The 26,931-nt window shown below is 41.5% G+C and overlaps 1 protein-coding gene across 2 annotated transcripts in view; it reads right to left on the reverse strand.

The window, feature by feature from the left end:
- Window positions 1-708: 708 nt before the first annotated feature.
- Window positions 709-26,931, reverse strand: part of ABCA1 (ATP binding cassette subfamily A member 1) — a 127,143-nt gene continuing 100,920 nt past the window's right edge. For both annotated transcript variants that reach the window (XM_080820555.1, XM_080820556.1), the window contains exons 31-50: window positions 25,029-25,218; window positions 23,875-23,969; window positions 22,300-22,332; window positions 21,129-21,234; window positions 20,222-20,296; window positions 19,604-19,773; window positions 18,046-18,223; window positions 15,989-16,104; window positions 15,748-15,892; window positions 14,163-14,286; window positions 12,975-13,104; window positions 12,594-12,714; window positions 11,339-11,401; window positions 10,598-10,704; window positions 8,032-8,173; window positions 7,506-7,640; window positions 6,412-6,515; window positions 5,709-5,801; window positions 4,806-5,049; window positions 709-4,184 (exon numbers count right to left, since the gene is read on the reverse strand). In XM_080820555.1, coding sequence (XP_080676681.1) covers window positions 4,044-4,184; window positions 4,806-5,049; window positions 5,709-5,801; window positions 6,412-6,515; window positions 7,506-7,640; window positions 8,032-8,173; window positions 10,598-10,704; window positions 11,339-11,401; window positions 12,594-12,714; window positions 12,975-13,104; window positions 14,163-14,286; window positions 15,748-15,892; window positions 15,989-16,104; window positions 18,046-18,223; window positions 19,604-19,773; window positions 20,222-20,296; window positions 21,129-21,234; window positions 22,300-22,332; window positions 23,875-23,969; window positions 25,029-25,218 — 2,512 coding nt within the window. In that variant the 3' untranslated portion in view covers window positions 709-4,043. The remainder of the gene's footprint in view (window positions 4,185-4,805; window positions 5,050-5,708; window positions 5,802-6,411; window positions 6,516-7,505; window positions 7,641-8,031; window positions 8,174-10,597; window positions 10,705-11,338; window positions 11,402-12,593; window positions 12,715-12,974; window positions 13,105-14,162; window positions 14,287-15,747; window positions 15,893-15,988; window positions 16,105-18,045; window positions 18,224-19,603; window positions 19,774-20,221; window positions 20,297-21,128; window positions 21,235-22,299; window positions 22,333-23,874; window positions 23,970-25,028; window positions 25,219-26,931) is intronic.

A 26,931-nucleotide genomic window follows, 5' to 3' on the forward strand; every position in this document is an offset into this window, starting at 1 on the left:
TCGGCCTTTAGAGGAGGCCCCACAGAGAGCCGTGACTCTCCTGTGCTGCCTATGAGGGGGTGTTTGATGGAGGTTCTTCAGTACAGAGATAAACAGACAGCTTTCCTGAGACTTTGCTAGTGAGCTATAAAAATTACATCCACAAGTCTCATCACAGCCCCACATAGACCTGGCTTTCGGTTGCCCAGTACTTTTTACAGGAGGAAGGGAAGGCACCTCCGATGTTCCTCTACTTCTTCCACTTTTCCTGCTCACCCAGGCCACCACACCCAGCACACCATGCCAATACCCTTGCCACACTCTGTCCTCGTTTTCAGTTGAACAAACAAAAGACTTATGAAGGTGGCCTCTGTAGTTTCAATACCAAATAAAGCAGTGAAGTTTTTATCAAACAGGCTTAGCTACAGAGTATTTTCAGAGATCTCTATAGCTTCAAAATCAAGCCGAATACATTTTACCTAATAACCTCTTAAACTTGTTATTTACTATCTTGACTGATTATGAAAGTGTAAACACCCTTTGTCTCCAAGTAATCCCTTCAGTTCTCTTTTGTGAGAAACAGGACATTTAGCCTTTTCTAAAATTCCTACTCGAGTCAAAGAGCTTCCCCACTAGAAGTGGACATTTCTTACTTTTCTAACGGCATTATGAGCTTTAACAGTAGGTGGTGCTACGAATGCATGGAAATAAATTTGCATAGACCAGCAGAACTGTCACAGCTTTATTTCGTGACTCATTACAACATAGAAATATGCCTTTTTTTAATACTTCATATAAAGTTATTGACATACAAAATTTTTTTTCTTTTTTTCCTTTTAATGAAAATGATTTAACTTAGAAATCTATTGTGAAACTTTTGTCTAGTTTTGCAATTCTCAGATATTCCAGTGCAAAAATAGATCCCATTAGAGACAGCATAAAGTGCTTGGAATGAAGAGCCAATGATAAAGAAAAAGCACAAAAACATAGCTTCATCCTAGGGTATAAGAAGAAAGAATACTTAATCCTTATGGAAATAGAAACATTCTATAAAAGGGATGCAACAACTTTGAAGAGAATTAGAGCTATATTACTATAGTACTTTATTATTACTAGTAAATAGTAACAAGGGTACAAATTAATATCTCAGTATCAAAGTGGTTCAATATTATATATGACACATGGCTCTTTGGAAAAAAATTTACCTGATATGTACAATCACGAGAAGAAAACAGACAAATCCCTTTCGTCAATGATTACTATACAGTGACTGAAAGATGTGCAGCATTTCATCACCACAATGCACACGCTTTCAGTACAGATATGGAAATACAGTAGTTTGAGGTTTGGCTGTTTTTTAAGAATGAGCTGTGCTGGATGTTTATGTATAAAGGGCTTTGTGATTGTTTTCTTTTGTATTTTCATATTCACAGTTGTTAATGGAGTTTCCAATGTGTCCAAAAGAAGCAAAAGTGGCAACCTTTGAACACTTTTTTTTTTGAGAATTTTGGAAACTCGCATACTTACATTTCCACAGGGAATATATAGAAATTTTACTTGAGTAAAGAGTTGGCAGAAATTTGTACTAGAATTAGGTTTACACAGGAAAATGTAAAAGATGATTATTTGGATAGTCTAAAAGGTAACAGTGTGAAGTCAGTGTGTAGCTATAGATTGTTTCTAGCTTCAGAAGAGACCCTTGTAAATCTATATTGAATTGTTTTTTGTTTTTTGTTTTCTGAAACAGTTCACAGTGTCTTTTGATTTTTTTAAATATGGCCTTGAAGTCAGAGTAATTAAAGCCAGGAGCTGCTCACTGATTTAATAAGATAGAGAATTAGAACATGATTCTAGTAAAATGGGAAAACTAACAAAAGTTTGATTTTGAAAAATATTAAATAAGGAAAAACTAAATTACTCTATGAATTTTATATCATTAAAGATAGCACAAAATATAATGACCTCATCATGCCAATAGTTACTGGAAATGGGCCTTCATTACTTGTTTATCATTTTAAAAGATATTGGCATTAATTTCTAAGTCATTTTTTTCCAAACAAGTTATGTGATAACATTCTATAAATTTTAAAAAATACAGATTTGAAATAGATCTGAAATCTTAATACCTTTAGAGTTAATATTTAAATTTTAGAAAAAGAAATTAATAATGATATTGAAAGATGGCTTGAATTTCACCCAGTAGTACTCCCCACATATTTTTGTTGTCTCAAAGCAGATCACATTAAGCATTAGTAAAATAATATTTCTTAAAGTGTTTGTTGATTAAAAAAAAAAAGACTGGGTCAGAAAAGTCAAATATATTTCACGTGGGGGCATTTGCTGTTGTTATTTTTTTCATGAGAAACTTAGGACTGAAGAGATGAAAAATTTGAGATTGTCAGCATGGGGTACCTAAGATCTTCAAAGCCAGTTATTTGACAGTACCAAAAATACCCATAAGCACAAGTTGTGTTACTCAACAAGTTTTGCAGTTAGTGATCTTTTTTGTGAAAGTATTCGTTGTTTAGTCTTGTAACCCTTATGACAAACTTTTTTGGCTTTTGCACTGTTGCTATTAAAAACAAAAAAACAAAAAAACTGCCCAGTATTCTTTCACTGGGATCCCACAACCACAACAACAAAACAACCTCTATTTGTAAACCTGTTAGCTGAATAACATGGCACAGGACATCTACTGAGACTTAATTTCTCCCCACCCAATCCACCCATACATAGTCAGTTCAGCTATAACATACACTCAAAAAATACTTGATTAACAAACCGAGATTAAGAGTATTTTAAATGATCTTAAAAAAAAAAACTCAAATATAATGTTGTCATGAGATCTTGACCACCACATTGTTTTCTGGTCGCCAGGCACTAGTCCAAGGACCCACATGCAGGCTTCCATGAGAAATAAAGCCAGTGAGGCAGTACGGCCTTACTCCTCTACACCACGGAGTTCTACAAAGAGGCCATTCCAAGGATTCACATGTCACTGACAGAACTTAAGATTCCAAACAACATCAAAAGTACAAAGATTTTTGTCAAAATACAACTCTGTCCTTTCATAGTCTAGATTAATTTAAAAAGCCAGAAATAATACTACACTCGTGTCAGACAGGAAGATCTTGAGATGCGATGTACCGTGTTAGCAGACAACCAGGACAAATGGACACAGGCCTCCCTAGGTTTGAACAAGCCATGTCTTCAATCCCATGACCTGGCCTCAGCAGCCTGTAGCCTCAACGGTTTGCCAGCTCTTTACTGCTCACCAGGATCTTAGTATATTTAAAGAGTCTCAGAAAAATGGCCCTGGAGACCCACGGCTCCAAGCACAGGACAACCTAAAAATGGAACCAAGTCTCACCTGTCTTGAGCCACCCACACTTGCACGTTATGGCCACACCAGAGCAGCTCATCAAAGAGGGAAACAATGTAGGACTTTCCCCATCCAGGGCACCATTTTGTCACCTGATAATGATGCTGATGGACTCTAAAGCAGAACAGCTTTTGCAAAAGTGTGCATGACACACCACGGTCCTTCAGGCTTTCTGAGCAACTTGGCACTAGTAATTCTGGCACACTCATTGCCAGCAATGGATGTGTCGCCGGGAAACCCGTGTCCAGGCATGGCACGGCTTACTGAATGAAGATGTATATGCCTTTTGACTTTGATAAATAATCACTGGCCATGATTACTTGATTAATTATTGTTGCAACCCCAATGAGACTACAAAGGAAAAAAAAAGGTGTGGTTTCAAACCCATCTGTCCGCTGGGTTCCATACTAGAGTTTCACATAGGTATAAGGTAATAAACTAAATAAATTCAAGTCTTTTTCACTTGAGAGCCATACAAGACATAGGCTACAAAGGCACTGCCCCTGTAATGGAATTTTGTTTTCGTTGCATTGAATTGCATTGCATTGAATAGTATCAGTACAGTATCCAGTTTACTTCTTCCCACAAAAACGTCCAGCTCTTGCTTTTGGAACGCTTGACGTGGTGCAAAGGAAGGGCTAGTTCCTCCTTTCTTTTAGTCTCCCTGTACAAACAGTATTCTTCATACATAACTTTCTTTCACTTTCTCATCCTGGAGAAAAGATGTAAGAACCGCAACATCGACTACTGTCTGGTTTTTGTGTAATGACAAGTCCTTTAAGTGGTCATCATCACTTTGGTCCTTGGCGAAGTTCACAAACACCTGTCAAAAGAAAGGTTGGCCTTTATAAATAGCTCTCTCCTTGCTCCTCCTTTATTCTGGTGGCATTTTTCACCATGTGGAGCTTAAGTCGCGTAGGAGAATACAAGATTGCGTAAGTAGATTAAGTAGGAAACTGTGTGTGAGGAAGAGGGGACACTGGAAAAACACATTAACCATGTGAAAACTGAGTTTCCCTATTGCCCCTCAAATCACGAATTACTCAGTCATCTATTTTGATTCATAGAGGTCTGATTAAAAGGGAAGAGAGACAAAAAACTAACATTTACCGAATAGCTACTAAGTTCCAGAATCCGGTTAGTACTCGATGTTATCTAATTTAAATGGGATAAGACACCTGGCAAAATGTCTGGCCCATGGTAGGTACTCAGAACATGATAGTTACTGTGATTATTATTACAACCTATTCTCACAATAACCCTTGAAAGTAAATAGAATCATCTTCCTTTACACCTTCAGGGTGGTTTAGTAAAAAGCACGAGTCATGGTAAATCAGATTCAAGCTCAGTCAGATCTGCTCTAGGACCCATACTGGGAGTGGGGGACAGGGATCAGGAATCTCCACCCTGAAAAGCCCATCTGTTTTAGACATTCAAAGCTTACTTGGTCAAGTGTCGTCTGAGAAACAGAGTAGTCTTCTATGTGGAGTCTCTTTTTGCTCTGGGAGAGGATGCTGAATATCCTGGCCAGAGAAGAAAGTGAAGACGGAAGCTGGTACTGCAGCATGTTCCGGTGTTTCTCTTTGAGGACGCTTCCCGGAAAGGCAAGTCCGAAGAACTCCTGGACGGGCTTTAGGTCAGGGTTGGACCCTGCTATTCGTACCACTATCGTATAACCATCGCCAAACCTGAAAGCAGAAAAAAAAAAACAAAAAAACCAATGGAAGAGCCTCAGGAAACTTCTCAAAATACTATGTAACCCTATCCAACTGGTGCTGTGAAAAAGGAAGCTCCCAAAAGTTTTACCCAGAAATAAGTATCTAAGAGAAGGAACTGGTTACCATTTACTGAGTATCTAGTCTATGGGACGTGTCATGCCGAGTGCCTCAGACGCATGATTTCACTGATTCCTCACCTGGACACGTGAAGTCCGACAGATGTTACAGAGAAACTGAAGTTCACGGAGCTAGTCGCTTGCCCACGGTACAGAGCTCCTAAGTGGTAGGGCCAGGGGGTAGACTCGTTTGTGTTTGACCCCAAAGCCTATGCTGTGACCACAGTGACGTATGTAAAATTCCCCATTTCATTTGTTTAGCAAAGCCAGAAAGCAGATAGTCCTCAGATACAGACTCTCAGAAAGGTTAAGCAATCTGTACAAGGGCCCATACCAGGAGAAGGTAAAGAGAATTCAAATGCAGCTCTGACTTCAAAGCCCTTATTCTTTCTGCTATACCATTTTGTTCAGTTTATTTCCCTTTATTTTTAGAGCCACCATTTATATGCTCACAAAAAGAATAAACACAAGTGTCCTCAGTAGGGGTTATCCCAAAGATATTATCTTTGTTACCTATTTTTCAGATGTTGAACGCTGCCAAGACACCTGAACCTCCCATTGACCATAATTGCCATCCTAGTGCAAAGAGCTTCACATTCTTCCATACTGTGGGAAAACAGAGATTTTTATTTTAGAAAGATGCTGCTCTAACCATCCAAACATCATGTGACATCTGGAATTTCAAAGAGATAGATTTCCAGCATCCTAGGGCATAAATGCCTCCTATTACAAATACACGAAGATGTAGGGATGATGCTATTTACTGCCGTGCTGTTTATATTTGTAAAAAAAAAAAGTTGGAAACAGTCCAAATGTCTACAAAAAAAGGAACAGTTAAATAAACTAGGGTTTATTTAGGAAATACTATTGGAATACTGTCTCCTCAGAGCTACAAGAAATGATGACACATCTAAATGTACACAAAATACAAAGTGAAAAAGAACAGTCTAAGTACAAAGCTTGCATTTTTGCCTATAAATATACACACACGTCTGAGTGGGGGTGTGTGTGTGTGTACAGATTTGCGTAAGAAAACTGCAAAGATACATAGCCCAATGACAGCAATGTTTATGTCCTCGTGATGCAATTTCAGGTGATTACCACATTTTCTCTTTGCCTTTCCACATTTTCTAATTTTTATACAATGATCACATTACTACTTGGAAAATCATAAATATACACAACACAGATGCCAAGCCCAGTCTTCACTACTGACCTGTGAGATGTAAGCACTACTGATCTGCCTTCCTTGACAATACTTAGAGCACAATTCCACAAGAATCGCCGGGCTTTGGGGTCCATGCCTGTGGTAGGTTCATCCTGTAATTAGAATAAAATAAGCCCTACTACTTGCTGAAAACACAAAGATAGATTTCTTTTTAAATGCAGAAGCATCTTTAAAATAGCCTAAATTCCAACTTACCATTCTAGTTATTTCTTGATAGACCAAAAAATCAGACCTCGCATACAAGAATAAACTGCATACTTGTTTGTAACCAGTTCACTCTTACCAATATGTAGGAAGTAGGAAACTCAAATTTTTTTTTTTAAATTTCTCCAAATGAATAGAAAGGGAAAGGAAAAAGCTATTTGGTTTCAATCATCTTTTCATGACTGACAAGTATACACTAAAAATTCATTTTGTCTGAAATCTCTATTGAAGTCCATAGAAGGTTTGGGTAAAATTACTTTTCTTTTTTTATTCTAGCTCATTATAGCTTAGCCTGTTATATTGTACTTGCTAGTCGTAGAGAAACAAATTGCAGATCCAAACGGTACAGATAACATTAAAGCCTTAACCCAAGGCTTCTTCCTGTAATAACTTCAAAGCAGAAGAAAAAGGGCCAAGGGGCTCCTGTCCAGTTTAATCTTCTGTTTTCCATCTATCTATCTGTTAGGACTATAACCCAGCTGCCACCCTGGGGATCTTGAAGCTGTGTCCACAATCTCCATCTTCAGGAGATAAACACACAGATGGTCTGAAAGAATGATCCAGAGAAAGTTCAAGTCACATATCCAAGACTCAGCCACACGAGCCAGGGTTCCCCAACACCAGAGAAACAAGGGCCCTACAGCTTCTCTTCTCGGAGCATCAGAGGGCATGGCAGAGCCACCCCAACGTGTATCAAGGAGAAGAACAAAGGAACTTCCCTCTGGTTTTCTAAGGTGGCTCTGCTGTTCCTGGTCAGAGGAAGGATGGCTTGCCATTAGCCGAGCCAGTCCGGCAATATCCCTGGACATACAGGACTTCAGAAAAGTGATGTTTTCCATTCAGGCCCACACAAGAGTTCTCCACTCAGTCACACTCACCAGAAACACTACAGGGGGCCCGCCAATCAGAGCCATGGCTGTGGAGAGCTTGCGCTTGTTGCCTCCGCTATAGTTACCAGCATACTTTTCGCCATACTTGATGAGGCCCAGTTTCCGAATGGCCCATTCACCAACCTGGAGTAATAAAATGCACCTTGACTGGTTTGTTTATCATGCTTTCTTATACTAGTAGATGATTCTTTACAGAGCAGGACTAGGAAAATTCTTCTCACTGAGTAGATTCTATAATAGCAAGTGCCAAGGAGCCAAAAAGCAAAGGGAAAGGATTCGTGGGGGTGGGCACAGCACTTCCTCTCTGCTCACCAGCATGTGACTGACCACTCACCCCTGCCCCCACCCCCACGGATTCCCACCTCGCAAAGTAGGTGCGAGGAGCCAGCATCTCATATTGCTGCACCCATGCATAAAAAGAGCCTGAAGCCAATGGTCATTTGTGAAGGCCAAAACCATAAGGCATACTGTCAGCCTGCGAAGGGTGCAGGCTGGTTTCTGGTGCCCACGGTACCTTGCCAACTTCTTTCTCTGGGACTCCTCTCAAGAGGGCAAAGAACTCCACATGCTCTCTTCCAGTCAGTAGCTCCGTGATGGCATCGAACTGAGGGCAATAGCCCATGTTCTGATGGACTTCATGGATGTCTGACAAGATACTGCAAAGGAAAAACTAGTCAGGTTTTAAGCATTTAGAGAGAGACTGATTGGACAGTCTTGTCTCATGTTCCTAAAAAGTGTACTTGCATGTGACAAAAATAACCAGTGAGCACACTTGCTGTAGCTTGAAGGAACCATCTTTCTGTCCCTGGAGGCCAGCCCCTCCTGGCAGTCAGGGTTCCCGCCTCTGGCCCACCTACTGCTTGTACCTGGCTCTCCCAACACCTCGGTCTGCAGGCTCAGTCCCATTTCAAGATTCCCAAGGCCATCCCAACTGCTGCACTATGTCTACCGACAACCTCACTCACACAATCTTGGGGCTTTAACACTAAGTCTCCATCCCAGACTTGACCCTGTGATCCAGTCAGACGGACCAAGTACTCTGTTACTCCCAAGTCTCCCTCATGGCCCTGCAGACCCAGAGGAGGCCCAGCAAATCTGGGTGTGACCTCCCTCCCTCTGCTGTTTGCTGCCCATACACTGGCCACAACATGGTCCAGATGGCCTGGCCCCACTATTTACCCAACCCAGGCACCCTCCTGGTTTTTAAGGGGTTTGTTTTGGGGATTTTTGTTTTGTTTTGTTTTTGTTTTTTATCACAGGCTCTCTAAAAATCTGGTGACCAAAAAATATATCTACAGACACAGTTTTAAATATATTGGTGGAAGCAGCTTTTGCACTCTATGAAGACAATCTCAGGTTAAGAATCCTTGACGTGGGAGAAGTTCAGTGTCCCATCCAATCTGATGGCTGCACTTATCAGCCACCCTTGGACAGCGTTTGGCCTTTGTTTGGCCTGTTAGCAGTATTCATTCCCCTTTGCCTATCTGTTTAACACTCGCAAGTCCACCCTTTTCCAGAATTATGACTGAGATGCCCACAGACACTGTGCCTGGCCCTCACAGCAACACTGCCCAAGCCAGCCTCTTACAACTGGTCGCTGCGATAAACCTTAGTTTGAGCCAGTTACTGCTCCCACTGCTTTATACCCCAGGATCCTGGTAGAAGGAATGAGCCTGGGGAAGCAGATGCACAGTCTTAGGCCTGCTATTCCAGCATTGGTTCTCTTACACCTTCTTTACCTGCTACTGAAAAAACTGATAAGAGACAAAAGGGGGGACTCATGAGTACATTAAGTCCCTCATTCTTTTCAAATGTTACTGGCTAGTAGCCCCCTATCTACTATTTCTAAATTGTGAGCCATCACCTATTAGCAAGTGACAAATTTAGTGGGTCATAATCAGATTTTTTTCTTTAAAGATATGCCTGTTTATGTGATTTTGTGTATTTATTGGGTTGAGAGGTAAATGTATTTGCTATTTTGGGTCATGGTCAGAAAAGTTCCAGAGCCATGGTCTTGTACCACCTCTTCATATAGAAAGCCCATAAAGCCCCACATATTTAGAGTATGCAAGGGCAACATTGCCTAATAGGTCTCTAAAGTGGAGGTGCACCCCTAAAGATCAGATTGCTTAGTGACCTGTGCATTCTCAGATAATGGCCTATTGCAACCTCAATAACTGACACACCCTTTAGGGAGGGCAATTTGGCAAATACACACCCTTGTACCTTGTAGGAATTTTCCCTTTACATAGGTACATATATGTATATGCATATATGTATATGCATATATGCATAGTTACATAGTCAAAAACAGAAACTAATAAATGTCCAGCAATAAGGAATTGATATAAATATACATGGGGGGATTATGCAGCAATGTAAAGCCTACATCTTAGAACATGTAACCCATTGAGAAATATCCATATTAGACTCATTAATAATAAACTAATTTCAAAAATCTAGATATAGTATGATCTCAATTTTAAAAAACATTTGTATGTGTAAAAGAGAGAGTTTGGGAGTGATGGGAATGTTCTAAAACTGGATTGTGGTGATGAGTGCACAGCCTTGTAAATCAACTAGAAATCACTAGAAATTATACATTTTTTTAAAGATTTTGTTTATTTATTTGACAGAGAGAGACACAGTAAGAGGAACACAAGCGGTGGGAAGCAGGAGAGGGAGAAGCAGGGTCCCCGCCAAGCAGGGAGACCGATATGGGGCTCAATCCCAAGACCCTGGGATCATGACCAGAGTCAAAGGCAGATACTTAATGATTGAGCCTCCAAGGCACCCCAAGCAATTGTATTCTTAAGATAAGTGAACTATATGCTATGTAAAATTATACTGAATAAAGCTGTTAGAAAAAATAGAGGGAGCCTGAGAGAAAAAAATATAAATAGTAGTTCTCTCTAGGTAGTAGGATTATGGGTGATTTTTATTTTTGTCTTTACCCTTTATAGATCTCAACCTTTTTATAAGCTATATAGTACTGTTATAATCAGAAAAATAAAAATGTATTTAAATAAAAATAAGAAAAAGAGTCTTTGTGGCAAAATACAGTCCATGTCTTTTCTCACCTATTTTTGTTAAGGAAAGCATCTCCTCTGGTAACAGTGGTATCTCCAGTCAACATCTTGAAAGTCGATGATTTCCCAGCCCCATTAACTCCCAGAAGTCCAAAGCACTGAAAAAGATTGGGTAAGCTGTTTAAGCAAACAACCGCAAATCTGAATATAAATGACCCTTATAAAATAGTCTCCTCAGCTTAGTTTTGACATAACATGATTCTAAAACATTCTTAAGTATCAATGAAGAGTCAAATTTTGGGGAGCTTTAAGAACTTCCATTGATATTTAAACATTTATTACGAGACATATTGAGCATATTTGTAAATATTATTGGAGATGTCAGGGTGAAGCCAAAGTTAATGTGTAAAAAATATTAGTAATGAAAGCTAACCAGTCACCTTTCACCATCTAATTTGTCTAAAGGGCATAAAAGAACACAAACATGAACAAGAAAAGAAAAAAAAAAACTATTTTTAAAAATCTATTTGAATTTCATCATCATCTTGAATGGATCACAAAGACACATTTTGGATGTGCATTCTTTTCTTAAACTGACTGAGGTTATCCAAAATTGTTGCTTTTTGACATATGCAGTCCCCATCTTCTCAATGACTGATTGCTCCACATAGACATAAATAGAGAAGGCTTTAAAAATTACTTTCAAACCCTTATAGACGTTGTCATTTGATCGGGTAGATAATCTGAATTAACAGGGACAAGTAGAGTGTAGAGTGTAGACAGTGCTTTTACCTCGCCAGGAGGAATGCCAACACAAATCCTGTCAACAGCAGGCTTCCTCTTTCTTCTATATATCTGCAACCAACAAAATGCAAAAATTCAAGAGCGAACCACAACTATCCCAAGCAACTGTGGAAGACTGACTTATAATCCAAACACACGATGAGGTAAGGCTCATCAATAAAATTAAGTCACATATCTGATATGCTAAGAGCCATGGTCTGTCTCTGCGGCTGCCAGCTTCTGAATGATTCGAAAGCTTAAAATAAAAATAAATTTCTGGGGCGCCTGGGTGGCTCAGTGGGTTGAGCCTCTGCCTTCGGCTCAGGTCATGATCCCAGGGTCCTGGGATTGAGCCCCGCATCAGGCTCTCTGCTTAGCAGGGAGCCTGCTTCCTCCCCTCTCTCTGCCTACCTCTCTGCCCTACTTGTGATCTCTCTCTCTCTCTCTCTGTGTCGAAAAAAATAAATAAAATCTAAAATAAAAATAAATTTTTTTTATAAACATATAATGTATTATTAGCCCCAGGGGTACAGGTGTGTGAATCGCCAGGTTTACACACTTTTCTTTTTATTTTTAATCTAATATCAACCTTTTTAAAAGACATATTGGTCATCAATATTTACATAATTTTCATTTACTTGATATTGTAGGTATTATAAAAATTAAATTCTAGGGACAACTGGATGGCTGGATAAGCATCCAACCCTTATCTCAGCTCAGGTCTTGATCTCAGCGTTGTGAGTTCAAGTCCTGCACTGGACATGGAGCCTACATTAAAAAAAAAAATCTACAGGGTCAAAATGTAGAATCAAAACACTGCAAATATTGTACATATTATAAAAAAGTGAACTACTGGGATCCTGGCACCTAGAGTGAGCTGAAAACAAACCCTCCTCCTGAGTAACAGATATATTAGTTTTTTAGACCATGATACTCAAAAATCAACCATATATTTTTCTCACCTCAGCTTTGACTGGGTATACAATTTTAGTATGTTTTAATAAACACATAAATGTAAGTGTGAAAAACAAATACACTTGAAAACCAGATTTCCCATTACAGAAGTATCCTCAGGATTTCTTTAATTAAGAAGTCCCTTCAGTGTATTTTAAACAAAATTAATTTGATAGAAACTTGGTCTAGATGCATATATTTTTGGAAGTATGCTCTTTTCATTAATCAAATCAGAAAAATGCTCATCTCCAACACACAAAGTTGAAAAAAACTGAAGACGAGTTGTTACAGCCTGTACTCACTGTCTCACCTTCGTCAGCTCCTTGATCTCCAAGATATCATTCTGTCCTCCACCATCAAGAATTCTCTGTCTTTCCCGCTTCACATCTTCATCCTCATCATTCAAAGGAGGAAGCTTGGCATTTACAGGTCTTGAGGAAAACATTTTAAGAAAAAATCAATCTTTCAAGGTGTTTCTCAAGACAAGGATCCAATTTCTAAGAAAGTCCTTTAAATCTATTCTCCACAGTTTTTAGGATCAGCAATGCTGTGGGCTAGAGAATGCCCATGTCAGGAAAATCATCTGGATCATCTTGAGTTCAATGCAATGCAACCACCACTGATCAGTGTTTCCCTGTGTTCCTCTGTGACCCTCAACCAGATACTCCATGAGTTCTGAGAAAAAGCTTACCTGGGCCTGATGAAGAATCTATACTGGATGAGAACAGTGATGAGGAAGAACACCACACCTTCCACGGCCATGGCAAAGAGGTTTCGTCCCACTAAGTCCCAAGACAGTGGCGAAACAAAACGGTTCTCCCCTGGTAGATACAATGCAGAGATCCAATTAGAATGGAGGCACCAAAGACCCTGGGCCCTTCCTCAAATTCAGGCTCAAATTCACCTCTGTTCCTCTGCCAATGATTATTGCCTATGACAAGGGGGGAAAATTATAGGAGTGACTACTTTCCATGTCTGATTTTTTTTTTTAGAGTAAGCTTTTGGGAGAATACACTGTGACCCATTATGAGTCACAAGTTCAGAACCAACATGTATTAGATCTATAATTTCATATCTTACGTTTCTTTTTTAAATGAGACATGCTGAAAATCCTTTTTAAAAAGGCAAACAATCCGGGGTAACTTCTAGGGTATTTTTGCACACTGTAAATTTCACTAAAGGAAGACTAGAGAGCACTCTAAAAAGATGTCCCTTTCAGAAAGTAGCATATAATATAACCTAGTGAACCTATGAAATCTGGCTTTATGGGAATATTCCTTACATTCCTTGTACATCTCCTTTGTACCTGCTAGATGGAAAAAAAAAATGTCCCTCTCCTATGCCCATTAAATAACATGGCCCATCTAGCTATATGAGCCAGTGGATAAAGAATAGTAATGTGGCCACAGGAGAAATATTTTTAAAGACTCTAAAGATAGAAAGAGCTGCAGTAAATTACCTTTTTATAGACTGTGTAAAAGGTAATAGATGGCCACATCTTCAGGCCCATGATCTTCCTCATAGTCATAGCCAAGGTATGCACCCTTCCTACTGATCCTCTGGCCTGTATCCAACTCTCAGACTGTGCTCTGACTTTTCCGATAACTAAGAAAGGCAACCAGTGGCATTATGCACTGGATTCAGAATAAAACCAGTATTTTTTCCTTACCTCTAAAACTCCCCTCTCACCTTTCTCAATGCTCTCTGAGGCACAGATGAATGTTGTATGAAAAGACCCATGCCACATCCAGGTTCATTTTCATGAACCTTTTCTCAGTGGTGTGAAGTCCTATGCCCATTCCCCAGCCTCTTTCCACACCAAAGTCCAGAGTACCAAGGCTCACAAAAACCACCATCTCGAGCCACTGCTGTCACTCACCAAACCTTTCCAAGGCATCGGCCATTGCCTGATTTTTCACCATGTCAATAAGCCCCCGTCCCAGGCAAAAATGTGGGAAAATCAAGAATACAGACTTCAGGATATCATTGATGTTATTCAGCTTCTAAAAAAAAAAAAATATAATAAGACAGAGAGAAACTGAATGTCATTTATGGTTTAGGCTAAAAATATATCAAGGTCTGAATTATGGGAGAGATGAAAAATTTGATTCCCTGGGGTCAAACTGAACCTTTGAATTCAGACAGCAATAAAGAGCAGCAGCCACAGTTGATGACATATAACCTAATAGAATTTCCCCTTTAGAAGATTTGGAGTAACGCTATGAATATGGAGAAATATGAGCAAAGTTTAGAAACACGGTTATGCTAAATCAGAAGCAAATCCATAATAAAATATTGGCTTAACATTTCAAAAGCAAATTGCTCATATCTGGGTCAATATTTCAGCTTCAGGATTTTTTCGGCATTTTAAAAATTCTTGTGTACATCAAGCCAGTGGCCAAATATCCCACAATTAAGTTGCTGTGGGCTGGAGACCTTGTGCTAGGGCCCAGGGGAGGCAAAGGTTAATACACAGTCTCTACTCTGCAGAAATGAGTACATCACTGGATAGGTGCTGTACTGCAGACGTGAAGGGAGGGCTTCGGGAGTGCTGGGGACAGAGAAGCACCTCCCATAGGGCAGGAAAAGAAAGCTTCATAGTTGGGCGCAGTCTTCAGGGCTTAGTGAGATAAAGGAAGTCAGACCTACAGGAGTATAGGGGGTTTAAGGAACAACCAGCTCAGGTGAAGTTACAGAGCCTTGGGAAGGGATGTGGCAGGATGTGACCAGGAAGGGCTATACAGCTCTGAAGGCCTGGCATTCTAAGTTAAGGTGTCTGGACAAAGACAATGAAAACAGGCAGAGACCCTTAAAGGGATTTGTAATTGGAAGAACTGACAAGGTAAACAGTTGAATGTGAGCGGTAAGAAAAGCAAAACATATACGATGCCCATACCGTTGCCAGCCAGGGTGACCGGGTGGATGGTAATGCCACCCACTGTGACAGGAATGGCAAGAGAAATACTAGGTCCTGAGAGAGAAGATGAGGAGGACAGGTCAAGTCCCGGGGAACCAGAAATAACCTAGATGGAGCCTCCTGCTAGGCAAGTGAAAACGTGAGACTAGAGATCGAGGGAACAGGGTCAAAGGCAAAGATCTGGGAGATAACAACATAAGACACAGAGAGGGGAGTTGGTAAAGGTGAACGGCATCACACAGAGATAGCATCTAAAGGGGAAAGCAAAGATGGCAGAGCAGCACTGAAACAGGAAGAAGTACAAAAGAAACCAAAGGAAACCAAAGGGTTTGATCAGTCAGCAAATATAAGGAATATAAGGAAATATAGGGAAAAGGAGGAGAAAGAGGTGCTATGCAAACCCAGAAAGGAGAGAATCTGAAAAAGGACAAAGAGGTCCGTGGTGTCTGCACCACAGACCAGTGGCATTAAGATCATGACTCGGTGCAGTCCTCGGGCTCACAGAGACGCCCATCCCTGCAGGAGGTACCCCTTCTGCAGGACTCACATTGTTGGTAAAGAGCTCCAGCACAAAAGTGGCCACGCTGCCGTTGATCCCGATGAAGAGGTTTACGCTGGTGAGGACCACGTAGGCTGTGCTGGGGATCTTGAACACGAAGGAGGCTGGATACATGAGAGGTGTGATCGACCACCTGGTGAGGCACAGAGACAAATGTCCACTGGGTGTCCCCTGCCTTCCCTTTGACTCTGGGCACCATATGCCTTCCAGCCCTCCAGGGGGGCCTTACCCGTACAGCAGAAGTAGAAGGGCTAGCACAGGCAGGTTGGTAGAGGACACATAGGACTTCTGCTGGAAGCAGATGAAGATGATAATGACCAGCGTGGCAGGGACCACATAGTTGCACTAAAAGTGAAACAAGGAAATCAAGTTCATCCCTAAGTCAAAGACACAATACACCTCAAGTCTTCACCATCACAGGACAAGAAAGGGTAGATAAACATAGCAGAGAATAACTTTGAATTAATGAAGCCACATAAACTATTCATCAAAATACTGGACAATACATTTTGACAAGCATTTTACCCTTGGCTGATTTTATAAACTGCATGCCCTTTCTGTCTTTCTAACAGCCAAGCCAAGGTGTCACGCTCAGTAAACTTACTGAACGAAGGATTCCCAGTCAGAGTAATTACAATTTCACAGGCAGCAAATAAGCTTCCATTATTCTTCCTGAAGATGATTGTGTGTTTCATCATTAATGCTATATTAGCGTCTGCCCAAGTTCAGTCTCACATGTAATCTATTTATAAGCGCTTAACTCATAACATGAATGCCAGAATTGTTTCATCACCTGAGAAAAATTTTCAAGTCTGTCCTGACAGTGTATCAAGCCTTACAATGTAGATATAAAGACACGACTACAGGACAGTTAAGAGAATTCATAGCTAGCAGGGCAAAGCACAGGCAGGGAGGGGAAAGGCGGCTTGTTGGCTGTTCGAAGAATTTGAACTTCAGACTACAGGGCTTAGCCTCAGTCCCATTCTTCCCCGCATGTTTATCAGTAATGGAGATGAAGACCTACTTTTAGCAAATTTCAGAGTCTCGAAAGCAGGAAGTGACAGATAACACACAGATAGCTAAGTGAGGTCTCTGCATCCACACACTTGATCTTTCATCTCTGAATCCCCTGCCACAGTCAGATACATCATGAGCACTCAGTATGTGTTTATGGGATGAAGTAATTACTGGGGCAAGATAAAAACAAAAGCAAATGGATACATAACAAAATGCAGTGTAACACGGATAAATATAAAGTTTAGGTTCAAAAAGTCAACTGCATTAGTGTAGAAGGAAAAGAGACCCCATTCACCAATCATTCTGTGAAATGGAAATTTCAGTTCACTACCAAGTTGCTAACAAGACAGCTCTACTTCTGCATGCAAAACCATGGGCTGAGTAATGACGGTATGGGATAAAGATCAACTCTAGGCTTGGAACACAGAGCACAGCCTGAACACAATGTTACTTCTGGGCTTGGCTTTTCCAAAGGAGTGGAGCATGGCCACAGAAAGGCAACATATCACGAGGTTGACAAGTCTGAGAGGCTTGGTATAATCAGCAAAGACATCATCCTCACCATCATCACTCGCGTTTGTACAGTGCTTTGGAGATTACAAAGTGTGTTCTTGTATATCATCTTATGTGGGGAAGATTTAGGTTAAATGAAAGTTGTCTTCAAATACCCAAGGGGCTGTGCAGTGGGAGAAGGATTAAATTTGTTCTGTGTGGCTTACAATTAATAGAAGTCAAGGGAGATACATTTCAACTCCACTTTACAAAAATCAGAACTACAGAATTCTTTGAAGTCCTCCATATTGGTCTGAACAGAAGCAATCTATTAGAGCTGGCACAAAAACATATTTGGAATGGATGGATAAGCTTCTGGGTAAAATGCATAGAGTTTTCAAAGGAAAGACGGATTTCCTACTAAGGCAAAGAACACCCTGCTTCTGGAGGTGAAAACCTACCAGACAGGGTAGAGGCATTGGGTTTTGACTAAGCTTCTTCCAGTTCGATGTTACTTTGAAAAGTGGTCACTTAGGAAATTAGTGGTAGTGATGGTGGTGGTATTCATTGCAGTGTAAACAGATTTTTTCCTGTGGTATGAGATCAGATCTGTATTTGAAGTCATGTTTAGTGTCACGAGTGTACATACAACTCCTTCTGCCTTTTCCTTTTTCATTCCTTTTGACTACCGAAAACACTTTTAGGAAAGCCAGGGACTCTTTCATCCAATCCACGGCCCTAATGATTTATAAAACAGCAGCAGACGGAGGTTCTTACCATATCCCACACGAAGTTAGAGAGCCAATAGATGACAGGCTTCACTCCACTGATGAACTGCAGGTGCTTTGCTTTGCTGACCCGCTCTTGGATTAGGAACACGACAAAGCTGGCTGGGACGAAGGACATTGCAAAGATGACACAGATGGACACAAGGACATCCACTGATGTGGTCATCCTGAAAAAGAAAGACAATGACAACATGAGGGGCCACCGATGCAACTGAGAACTCAAGGAAGCAAGATATACGCATGCAACTGAGCACACGCCCACACACACACGTGCGAACACAAGCACGCTTGCATGCAAACACACATACACAGATATCGGAGATGTGAGGCACAGCCCAGAGGGAAAAAATCGATTGACCAAACATATTTTACTCAGCGTTAAAGATGATTATTTTCAACTTTTAAAAAAAACCCTAATAATTAAAATGTAAAACTAATTTCAATGAAGTAAAAAAGAATCCATTGCCATAATGAAATTATTAAGGGAAGTCTAAGAATGGCCAAATGGCATTCACTTTGGCCTTCTGTTCTTGACCCTGAAGAGCATTAAGATGTAAATGTTCACACATATAGGACTAGTGTACCCTGAAAAATGAAATAAAGCAGAAGTATTAGGGTAAAACTATTCAAATGATTTTCGGCTGTAAGTAAATTTGAAAACAATAGTGTGTAGCATATCGATCTAATACACAGCAAAAATTCTATCAGATTCTACTAAAGGAGAACAGTTAAAAATGAAATTCCATTAAACAGGGTATAAATTATAAATTTATAATTTATAAATTATTTTTATATGCATTAATTTTATATAAACTTGGTATAAAGATCCTAGTGGTATATATTGGTATTCTACATGAGTTAAGCAGAAATAGCTGTGCCACGCTCTGTACACAGGAAAGAATCTAACATGTGCTGAATATCAACAATGTGCTGAGTGCTGGACTTGGCAATTTACATGAATTGCCTCATTTAACACCATACATCTAGAAATACAAAAACCAGAGTCAAACACAGATGTCTATGATTCCAAAGGTTACGTACTTTAAACTGTATCATACTGGCTTTAAACTTCTCTCTCTCTCTCTCTCTCTCTCTCTCTCTCTCTTTCTCTCTCTCTCTCTCTCTCTCTCACACACACACACACACACACACACAAGCTTGATTCAGGAATTAAAAGGACAAGCTGATAAAAGCATGCTTCACCAAGTTTACAAACAGTGGTTTCAAAACTAAAAGAGCTGGTTTTCTCTTAAACACTGTGTTAATGATGAGTTAAATTATTTTATGATTTTACCGACAATTTTACTTTATATAAATTCACTACATGTAATGGTTTTTATCCATCAAAATCCTTGATCTTCTGCAGTTTAATCCCCACTGGCCAATTCATAAAGCAATCATTTTCTGCCCAGAACCTGAATTCATAATGTAACTATATCCTCAGCTGAAACTCTACAAGCAGCTTCACACTTCCCTCCCCAACATGGTGGTCCCACCAACAGCCTCTCCTCTCCTCGTCCCACCCAGTTAGACACAGCCACGCTTACAGAGCCACTTCCGAGAGCTGTTGCTTGGTGAGATTCAGGGGGTGGTTGAAGGCCGTAATCCCATACTGGCTGGGGTTCTCTCCCTTCTGCAGGTTGGCCCGGAGAATGGCATTGTTGATGACATTCAAGAAAGAGCTGATGGCATGCCAGCCCTTGTTGTTGAACCACACCTGAAATGAAAGACACCAGGTACAAAGTAATGCTTCCAAATCGTGCTCCTGGAGGTAGGTGCACATGCAAGACATTTTCGGAATTCCATACACCAAGATAAAACATTAGGGTCAGAGAACATGGCAAAGAGGTCACAGCAGCCACTGCGCTACTTCTGATCTTCAACTCACTCAAATCCTTACCACAGCTTTAAGACATGACTCCTGCCTCTGTTTCTTGGATTAGGAAACCGAGGCTTAGATAGGCTAGGTAACTTGGTCAAGGTCACAGCGGTTCAGCTGGTACATCTGTTGGAAAGCCAATTCTCTTTATCACCATACTGTCTGGCCTCCATGTTAAAATTAGTAGCCCACTCTTTTCTGTCCTGAATATGCCTATCAACATCAGGAGCTGAAAGTACTTAAGTACTATTGTTCATCAAGAAGCTACCGGAACACAGGGCCTCACCTTGACATTATTTTTCGTGTCCAGTCCTGTCATGAACCTCCCCAGGCTGCTGAGAAATCGATCTGCAGAACTGTCCTGTGAACAACAGAAACCTGCCTCAGTTGGGATAGTTCACAAGGGAAAGGCAACAGGACAACCCTGCGAAGGGCAACGTCATTACTGCCTTGTTCAGCTGAGCAAGACAGGAAACCACAGCAGGACTGGCGCCCGAGAAACAAATGACCAGAAATCTAAAGCATTAGTGTTGCCATAAACCACAAGTTTTGAAAGAATCACAGGGACACCCTGGGACTCCAAGTTGCCAGGAGCAGAGGTCTTGCCTAACTGGGTGGGAAGCATCCTTCAAAGTGTTCCCCAGGGGTCCTCTAAAGACCCAGAAGTACGCCCAGTGGGCAGATGTGTTGGACATATGGGATCTGGGCCTCAAAACCGGAGATACAGATTCTAGGACTATTATGGATACCATGATCCTGGAATCCAGGCCCGCGGAGCCCTCGTTCTCATTTAGAAAATGGGAAACTCAAAACACTGAGAAATGAAGTGAGAGCCTATGAGGTCCTGCCATCAATGTAAAGGAAATGATTCATTTCCTTTGTAACCAGTGATTGTTTCAGGTAAGTATGTTCGAAGCCCAGTTTATTTACCTACTGGCTAAATTCATAAAGGAAGTTATACTGAGGGCTTTTAAACCTCTGAATTTTTTTTTTTTGATCTATGTTTTCAGATATTAAATATATACTGAGTAGCTCAGTCTTGGCTGGTGTAAGATCAGTAGATGCCAATAATGGCTTTGTATTCAGTCCTAAAAACAGTAAGTGGCAAGGTGATTAGATGTACCTGCCAACTACTCCCACATAGTGGCAACTCTGGGCCCATTTTTCTGACACGTGCTAGGATGGATACCTACCTTGGCCAGCTTCAAGTGCTTCTTCACTTGCTTGATGGCATTATTAACTTCTTGACTTGAAGGAAATGAATGAGAATTACTGGCACCCAGGGAAAACCCTCCATACCTAAAAGAACAGCCTGACATTAGAAGACAGTAGAGTACACAGTATCATTCAGCAGCAGACATCACATGAATGAGTGTATGCATCATGGAGGTGAATGTTTATTCGAAGCAAGACCAAAGTTAGACTTGGAGAAAGCTGCGTTTTGGCCTCCTCTGATGTCTTCTGGCAATCTCTTGACTCTTAGGGTTACTGCCCAAGGGGGAAGGAGCTGCTCTGGGATTACACACAGAGTGAGGTGTCTTTCATCTCATAGAGCTCCTCCTTCCCCTCCCCGCCCCCTCCCCCAGTGGCCCCAGCCTGCCCTTTCACATGGGTCTCTGGGTATCAAGGTAAGGAGACAGCGAGTTAGGGGAGGACAGTGACCAGAGTAGCCCAGGGAGGCTTAGAGACAGGCCATGGGCCTTTCCTAGCATGAAGGCACTTTAGGGGTCCCAGTCTGCATCTGCTCTGTGCAGAGTTCTATGGGTGCCAGCCCCTGGGAAAAAGGAAAAGAGGGAAGGTGGGCAACAGTGACAGAGCTAGGTTTTGAGGCAGCCATATAAGGCATCTCATTCTCTAGAAGGACAAACTGGCTTCAAGGGTTGTTCCTGCCTTTCTTCCCTAGTGCCACCTATTCCTTCAAAACCAAGAAAGAGAATTTCAAATACTGTGAAAACAAATAGCTTTGATGCCTCTTATTTCATCCAAGACCTTCTTGGTCTCATTCTAAAAGCCTGAGAAATTGTTTCCGAGTCCCCAGGACCCATTGGGAATCTGATTTGGGTGTGGGGAGGGGGGAAACAGGGGGAGTGTAAATAGAGTAAGGTATTTCCCTCCCAACACCGTGCTTCCCTGCTAAATCCCTAGAGACCTCCAAGGAACCGCTGAATCTCCTCATGGGGATCAGAATGCCACACATTTCAAAGGCATCTAAAGCGGCAGCTGAGCACTGAGCAGAAACACCAAGAGCAAAACACTCCCCACACCCCAATTTGCTGGGACCCGAGATACCAGGATCAAAGTCATCCTTCTGAACTACAGGAGTCCAGACAAAATACGAGCTAGCACAGAAAGAGATCAACTTACCTAAACTCATTCACCCAGATCTTGTTCTTTAAACTGCAGAAGCCAAAGAAAAAGAAAACAAAAATCAGTTCAAAGAAACATGGATCATACTCCTGTATTCCTGATGATACAAAAGAAGTTACTAGCTACCTGAGGAGACGAGCCAGGAGAGAAGGACATCCACCCCAGTCACTATGTCCTTCCTTCTCCCCATTTTAAAACCTTGTTATTTATATGAAAATCATGCTTTGGATTAAACCACTTCAAAAACCACCTTACAGACAAGCATGTGACTGAACTAAAAGTTTTTTGTTTTAATTCTTTTTAAGGAGGCTCCATGCCCAATGTGAGGCTTGAACTCATTACTCTGAGTTCAAGAGTCGCATTCTCGGGGCGCCTGGGTGGCTCAGTGGGTTAAGCCTCTGCCTTTGGCTCAGGTCATGATCTCTGGGTCCTGGGATTAAGCCCCGCATTGGGCTCTCTGCTAGGCGGGGAGCCTGCTTCCCCTTCTCTCTCTGCCTATTGCTCTGCCTACTTGTGATCTCTCTCTCTGTCAAATAAATAAATAAAATCTTTAAAAAAAAAAAAAAAAAAAAGAGTTGCCTTCTCTACCAACTGAACCGGCCAGGTGCCCCAAAACTTACTGAATTCAAGGTAATACATCAACTATGGAGGACGTGGAAATGTTATGCCTCTTTCTTTGAAACGTGACAGTAATTACCATTCAAGCATACCCTTGTCATTTAAAGTCACTGAGAACACCTAACAGAGAAGCCCAACAAACCAAAAGGAGACCAGAACAAATATTTCCTGGGCATCAAGTAAGTATTCAACACTGTGCCTTGATAGCCCTGGAAACTTCGGGGCTGTTCCAAGCCTCCACGGCCATGTTAGGCCACTGAGCTGGCCCAGGGCTCACTTCATAGTGCCACGTATCGTCCACATTACCACACATTCCATTCATGAGAGGCACTTTATACATATCAATGTCATTCAATTTACACAACAAAATAAGAGCAACCACAAAATAATAAGAATATCACATACTCTACAAACGAAGACTTTTTAAAGGACAACTGGTTGCTCCTGGTAAAGCAGATGGTAAGTAACAGAATTCAAATTTGAAACTAGATTTACTTTTTTATTGACATATAACTGACACAGAACACGGTATAAGTTTAAGGTGTGTAACAGTCCGATAAGACATATTTAGATATTATAATATGATTACCATGGTACCTCCATCATGTCCTAAAATCATCATCCCTTTTTTTGTGGTAAGCATATTTAAAATTTAGTTTCTTCGCAACTTTGGAGTTTATCATTTGGTATTGCTAACGATAATCACAATACTATACATCTGCTCTCCAGAATTTTTCTATTGCACAGCCCTACGATGATACAGGCAGCCTTACCTTGATGCTGACAACTAAAACTTCAAAAAATTTATCTGTTCTAGGTTGGGAGAATATCCTAAACTTCCAAAAGCCAACATCAGGCCAAAATCTGATATTTTTCCCCAGCACTAAGCTATTTTTAAACATTTAATTCCCCTATTCAGGACTGAAAAAAGGGCCAAGTTTAGTAAATAATGACCTTTTGGCTATGATCTGCACATAGGTCTTCACCAAATAATCTGAAATGTTTCTTCCCGTCAGGTTCTGAAGGATGTCTGCAGTGTTCTGTTTTCTCTGTCATCATAGAAAAAACAAGCACAAATGTCGTTATGGACCACAATTGAAACAGGAGGAAAAAAAAAAAAAAAGATCAAGGACTACAATGACACATGTTTCTTGATCATGGATCACAGTGTGACCAGACCCTGCCCACAGGGTCCAGGCACTGCCATCAGCCAAGCACCGAGGCCTAGTCCATTCTGCCCTCACCATTGGCATTTCACTTATGCCAAGCCAAGATGTCCCCCAGGTAATTATTCTGAGCCACTCAACAATAGACAGTGGCACATGACTCGTTACAGTCACCAAGGCTCTCAGGGAGCAGTATCACTGACTACGCCCGGTGACTTCTTTGCTTCATTAGAGTTATATTGATGAATAGATACACCATTATTTTATTTATGTATTTTTTATCAACATATAATGTATTATTTCTTAGATACACTGTTATTTTAAAGAGAAGTAACCAGGACTTAAATTCTCACACCTATTTATAATTGCTTGTCCTCACCCTGCAACCTAGATACTGAGAAAGCAACAGAGGGAGATCACAAGCAAGCCTCTTCCTGAAACTTCTCAGAAAAAGGCTCAGAACTGCTCCCACACTCACAGTCTCAGAGAATATCAGAGTTTTAAGACCCACAGAAGTCTCACAGGCCAGCCTCCCTAATTCAGAGGTAAGGAAACAGGCCCAGGGGCTGAGCGGCCTGAGGTCACCAGCTCATCTGTGGCAGAACCAGGGATGGAGCCGGGTCTGTCACATTACCTCAGTGGAAAAAACCAGACTGTGCCTTCCACAGCCCACGGATCCAGAGTGCTGAGATCTGGTTTTAACTCAAACAAGTAAGTAAGCTAGGCTGACTTTTCAAAATAGAGAAACAAGCTACACTAACATATAGGAACTTGCAGACCAAGTCCCTTCCCCTCAAAACCCACATGCTATTCCCCCTGATAAGAATTAAGCTCAAGACTGAAAGACAACCCCTGACAGGATAGGTCAGCCGCTCCTTCCTCCCCAGAAGCTCCCAGCCTGCCTGCACTGCCATCAGCTCAGTCACATGGAGAGCCACTCACCTGGGGAGGAGGCAGTCCCCCTGCCCCCAGGGGACACACGGGCAGCATCTTCTTGATTTTGTCACTGCTACACTGGCAGGTGGGTGAGGGGTTCTCCATCGTCCAGTTCCCATTTTGGAAGAGGTCCGTGATGGTCTGGGGGACCGGGGCAGTGGTCCACTCCTCCTCCCCCACGGAGCAGGGCATGTTTCTGCAAAGGGAGGACACCAAAGGTAGCATCACCCGAGAGGACCTGGCCTTTCCTGGAGCCTCGGGAGCACAGACCAATCAATAACAACCACAAACAGGCATCTGTGCCCTCACCATTTCTTTGATCTCCCCACAGACCTGTAAGCTGCAAACTCACTTTACAGTTAAGGATGAAGGAACACAAAGAGGCCCTAAAAATGCTCATGTACCAAACTCCAGTCAATCCAATCTGTGCCATTTGGTCTCTTGCCCCTGTGTTCACTCAGTAAATATTCACTGAGCATCTACTATGTGCCAGACACTGTTCTGCATATTTGAGAGTCTGGGGTGAACAAGACAAAGTCCCTACCTCCTGCAGAGGAATTTGGCAATAAGCAAATGTCACTTAGCCAAAAATAAAGCAAAATAAGAGAACGGTGAATCAGGGGAAGACAAACTACTTCTTCCTAGGAGGGTGATACTTCTTCCAAGGCATGAACGATCAGAAAGCAGCAGCCAGGGAAAGATTTGAGGAGAGAAAACACTACAGGCAAAGGCAATAGAAGGTATGAGTACAAAGTCCCTCAAAAGAAAAGAACTTCCATGTTTGAGGAACAGCAGGAAGGCAGTGAGCTGGGACGGGATGAGGTAGGAGGGAGAATGATGGGAGATGACGGATGGAGCGAAGCAGGTGCCAGACGACATGGGCCTGGGAAGGAGTCTGCATGTTATGCTCAATGTTCCCTGAATCTGGCGCAGAATGGCCAGGTTCGCTTTATGTTTTAAAATGAGTACAGAATTGGGGTTTGGAGGGGATGCAGTGAGGGTGCTCAGTACATGAAGCGCTAGGTTGTCTGCAAGCATCACGAGGCCTTTATGCCTGAGGCGAGCTCTGAATCACTGTGGACCATCATCAACACGCTTGCCCTCTTGGGTCTTACCTTCTCCACCAGTAAAATAAAGTACAAAATGACATGTTGGAACATGTCATTTCTAATATCCCTTCCAGTTCCAAGATTCTATAATGTGTAGCCACACTCTTTATGTTATTCTTCTATGTACTAAAAACACCAAAGGAACAGATCAGTGCACTGCTCTCTAGTTCTCTCTAAGGCACTGTAACTTGATGGAAAAGTCAAAGTAAGACACGGGGCTCACACTCCAAAAACTTCACAAGATGACTGGCTGAGACAAAGCTCAATGCCACAGTCAATGTCCCAGTCAAACTCCCCTCAGTTGTACTCCTTTTGGTGAAACCTAGAATGTGAATTCAGGAAAAGCTGCCAGAATGGAGACCTTCCATCACCCCACCCCTCACACACAAACACACATACACACACACAGCGGTGCTCTGCCCCAACCCTGTGAATCCTCTGACAGCAGGGACCAGACCTCTGTTGTCTGAACCTGTCTAGCCCTGAGCCCAGACCCAGCTCCTTCTATGCTGCCACTTATCTGAGTCCACACTGCTCAGGAGTGGTGTATAATGAATCCACCTTATCTCATTCTTCTACCTCACCTATGAAACATGCAGGTATGTCAAAAGTCAAAAAAGTCTTCTGACCTCAGAGAGGATGTCTCCATGCCCTTTTCCATCACAGTCATTTTGTTCTTTAGGAACTGATATCGGCTGCTAGGGCTTACTTACCTAAGAAGCAGTAAGTACCAGCAAATGTTTAGTAAATATCGGATAATAAGAGCTAGCAAGGACATGGTAGTTATTTATCTAGAAATC

This window comes from Martes martes (assembly GCF_963455335.1).
Source record: "Martes martes genome assembly, chromosome: 12".
In the NCBI taxonomy this organism is placed as follows: domain Eukaryota; kingdom Metazoa; phylum Chordata; class Mammalia; order Carnivora; family Mustelidae; genus Martes; species Martes martes.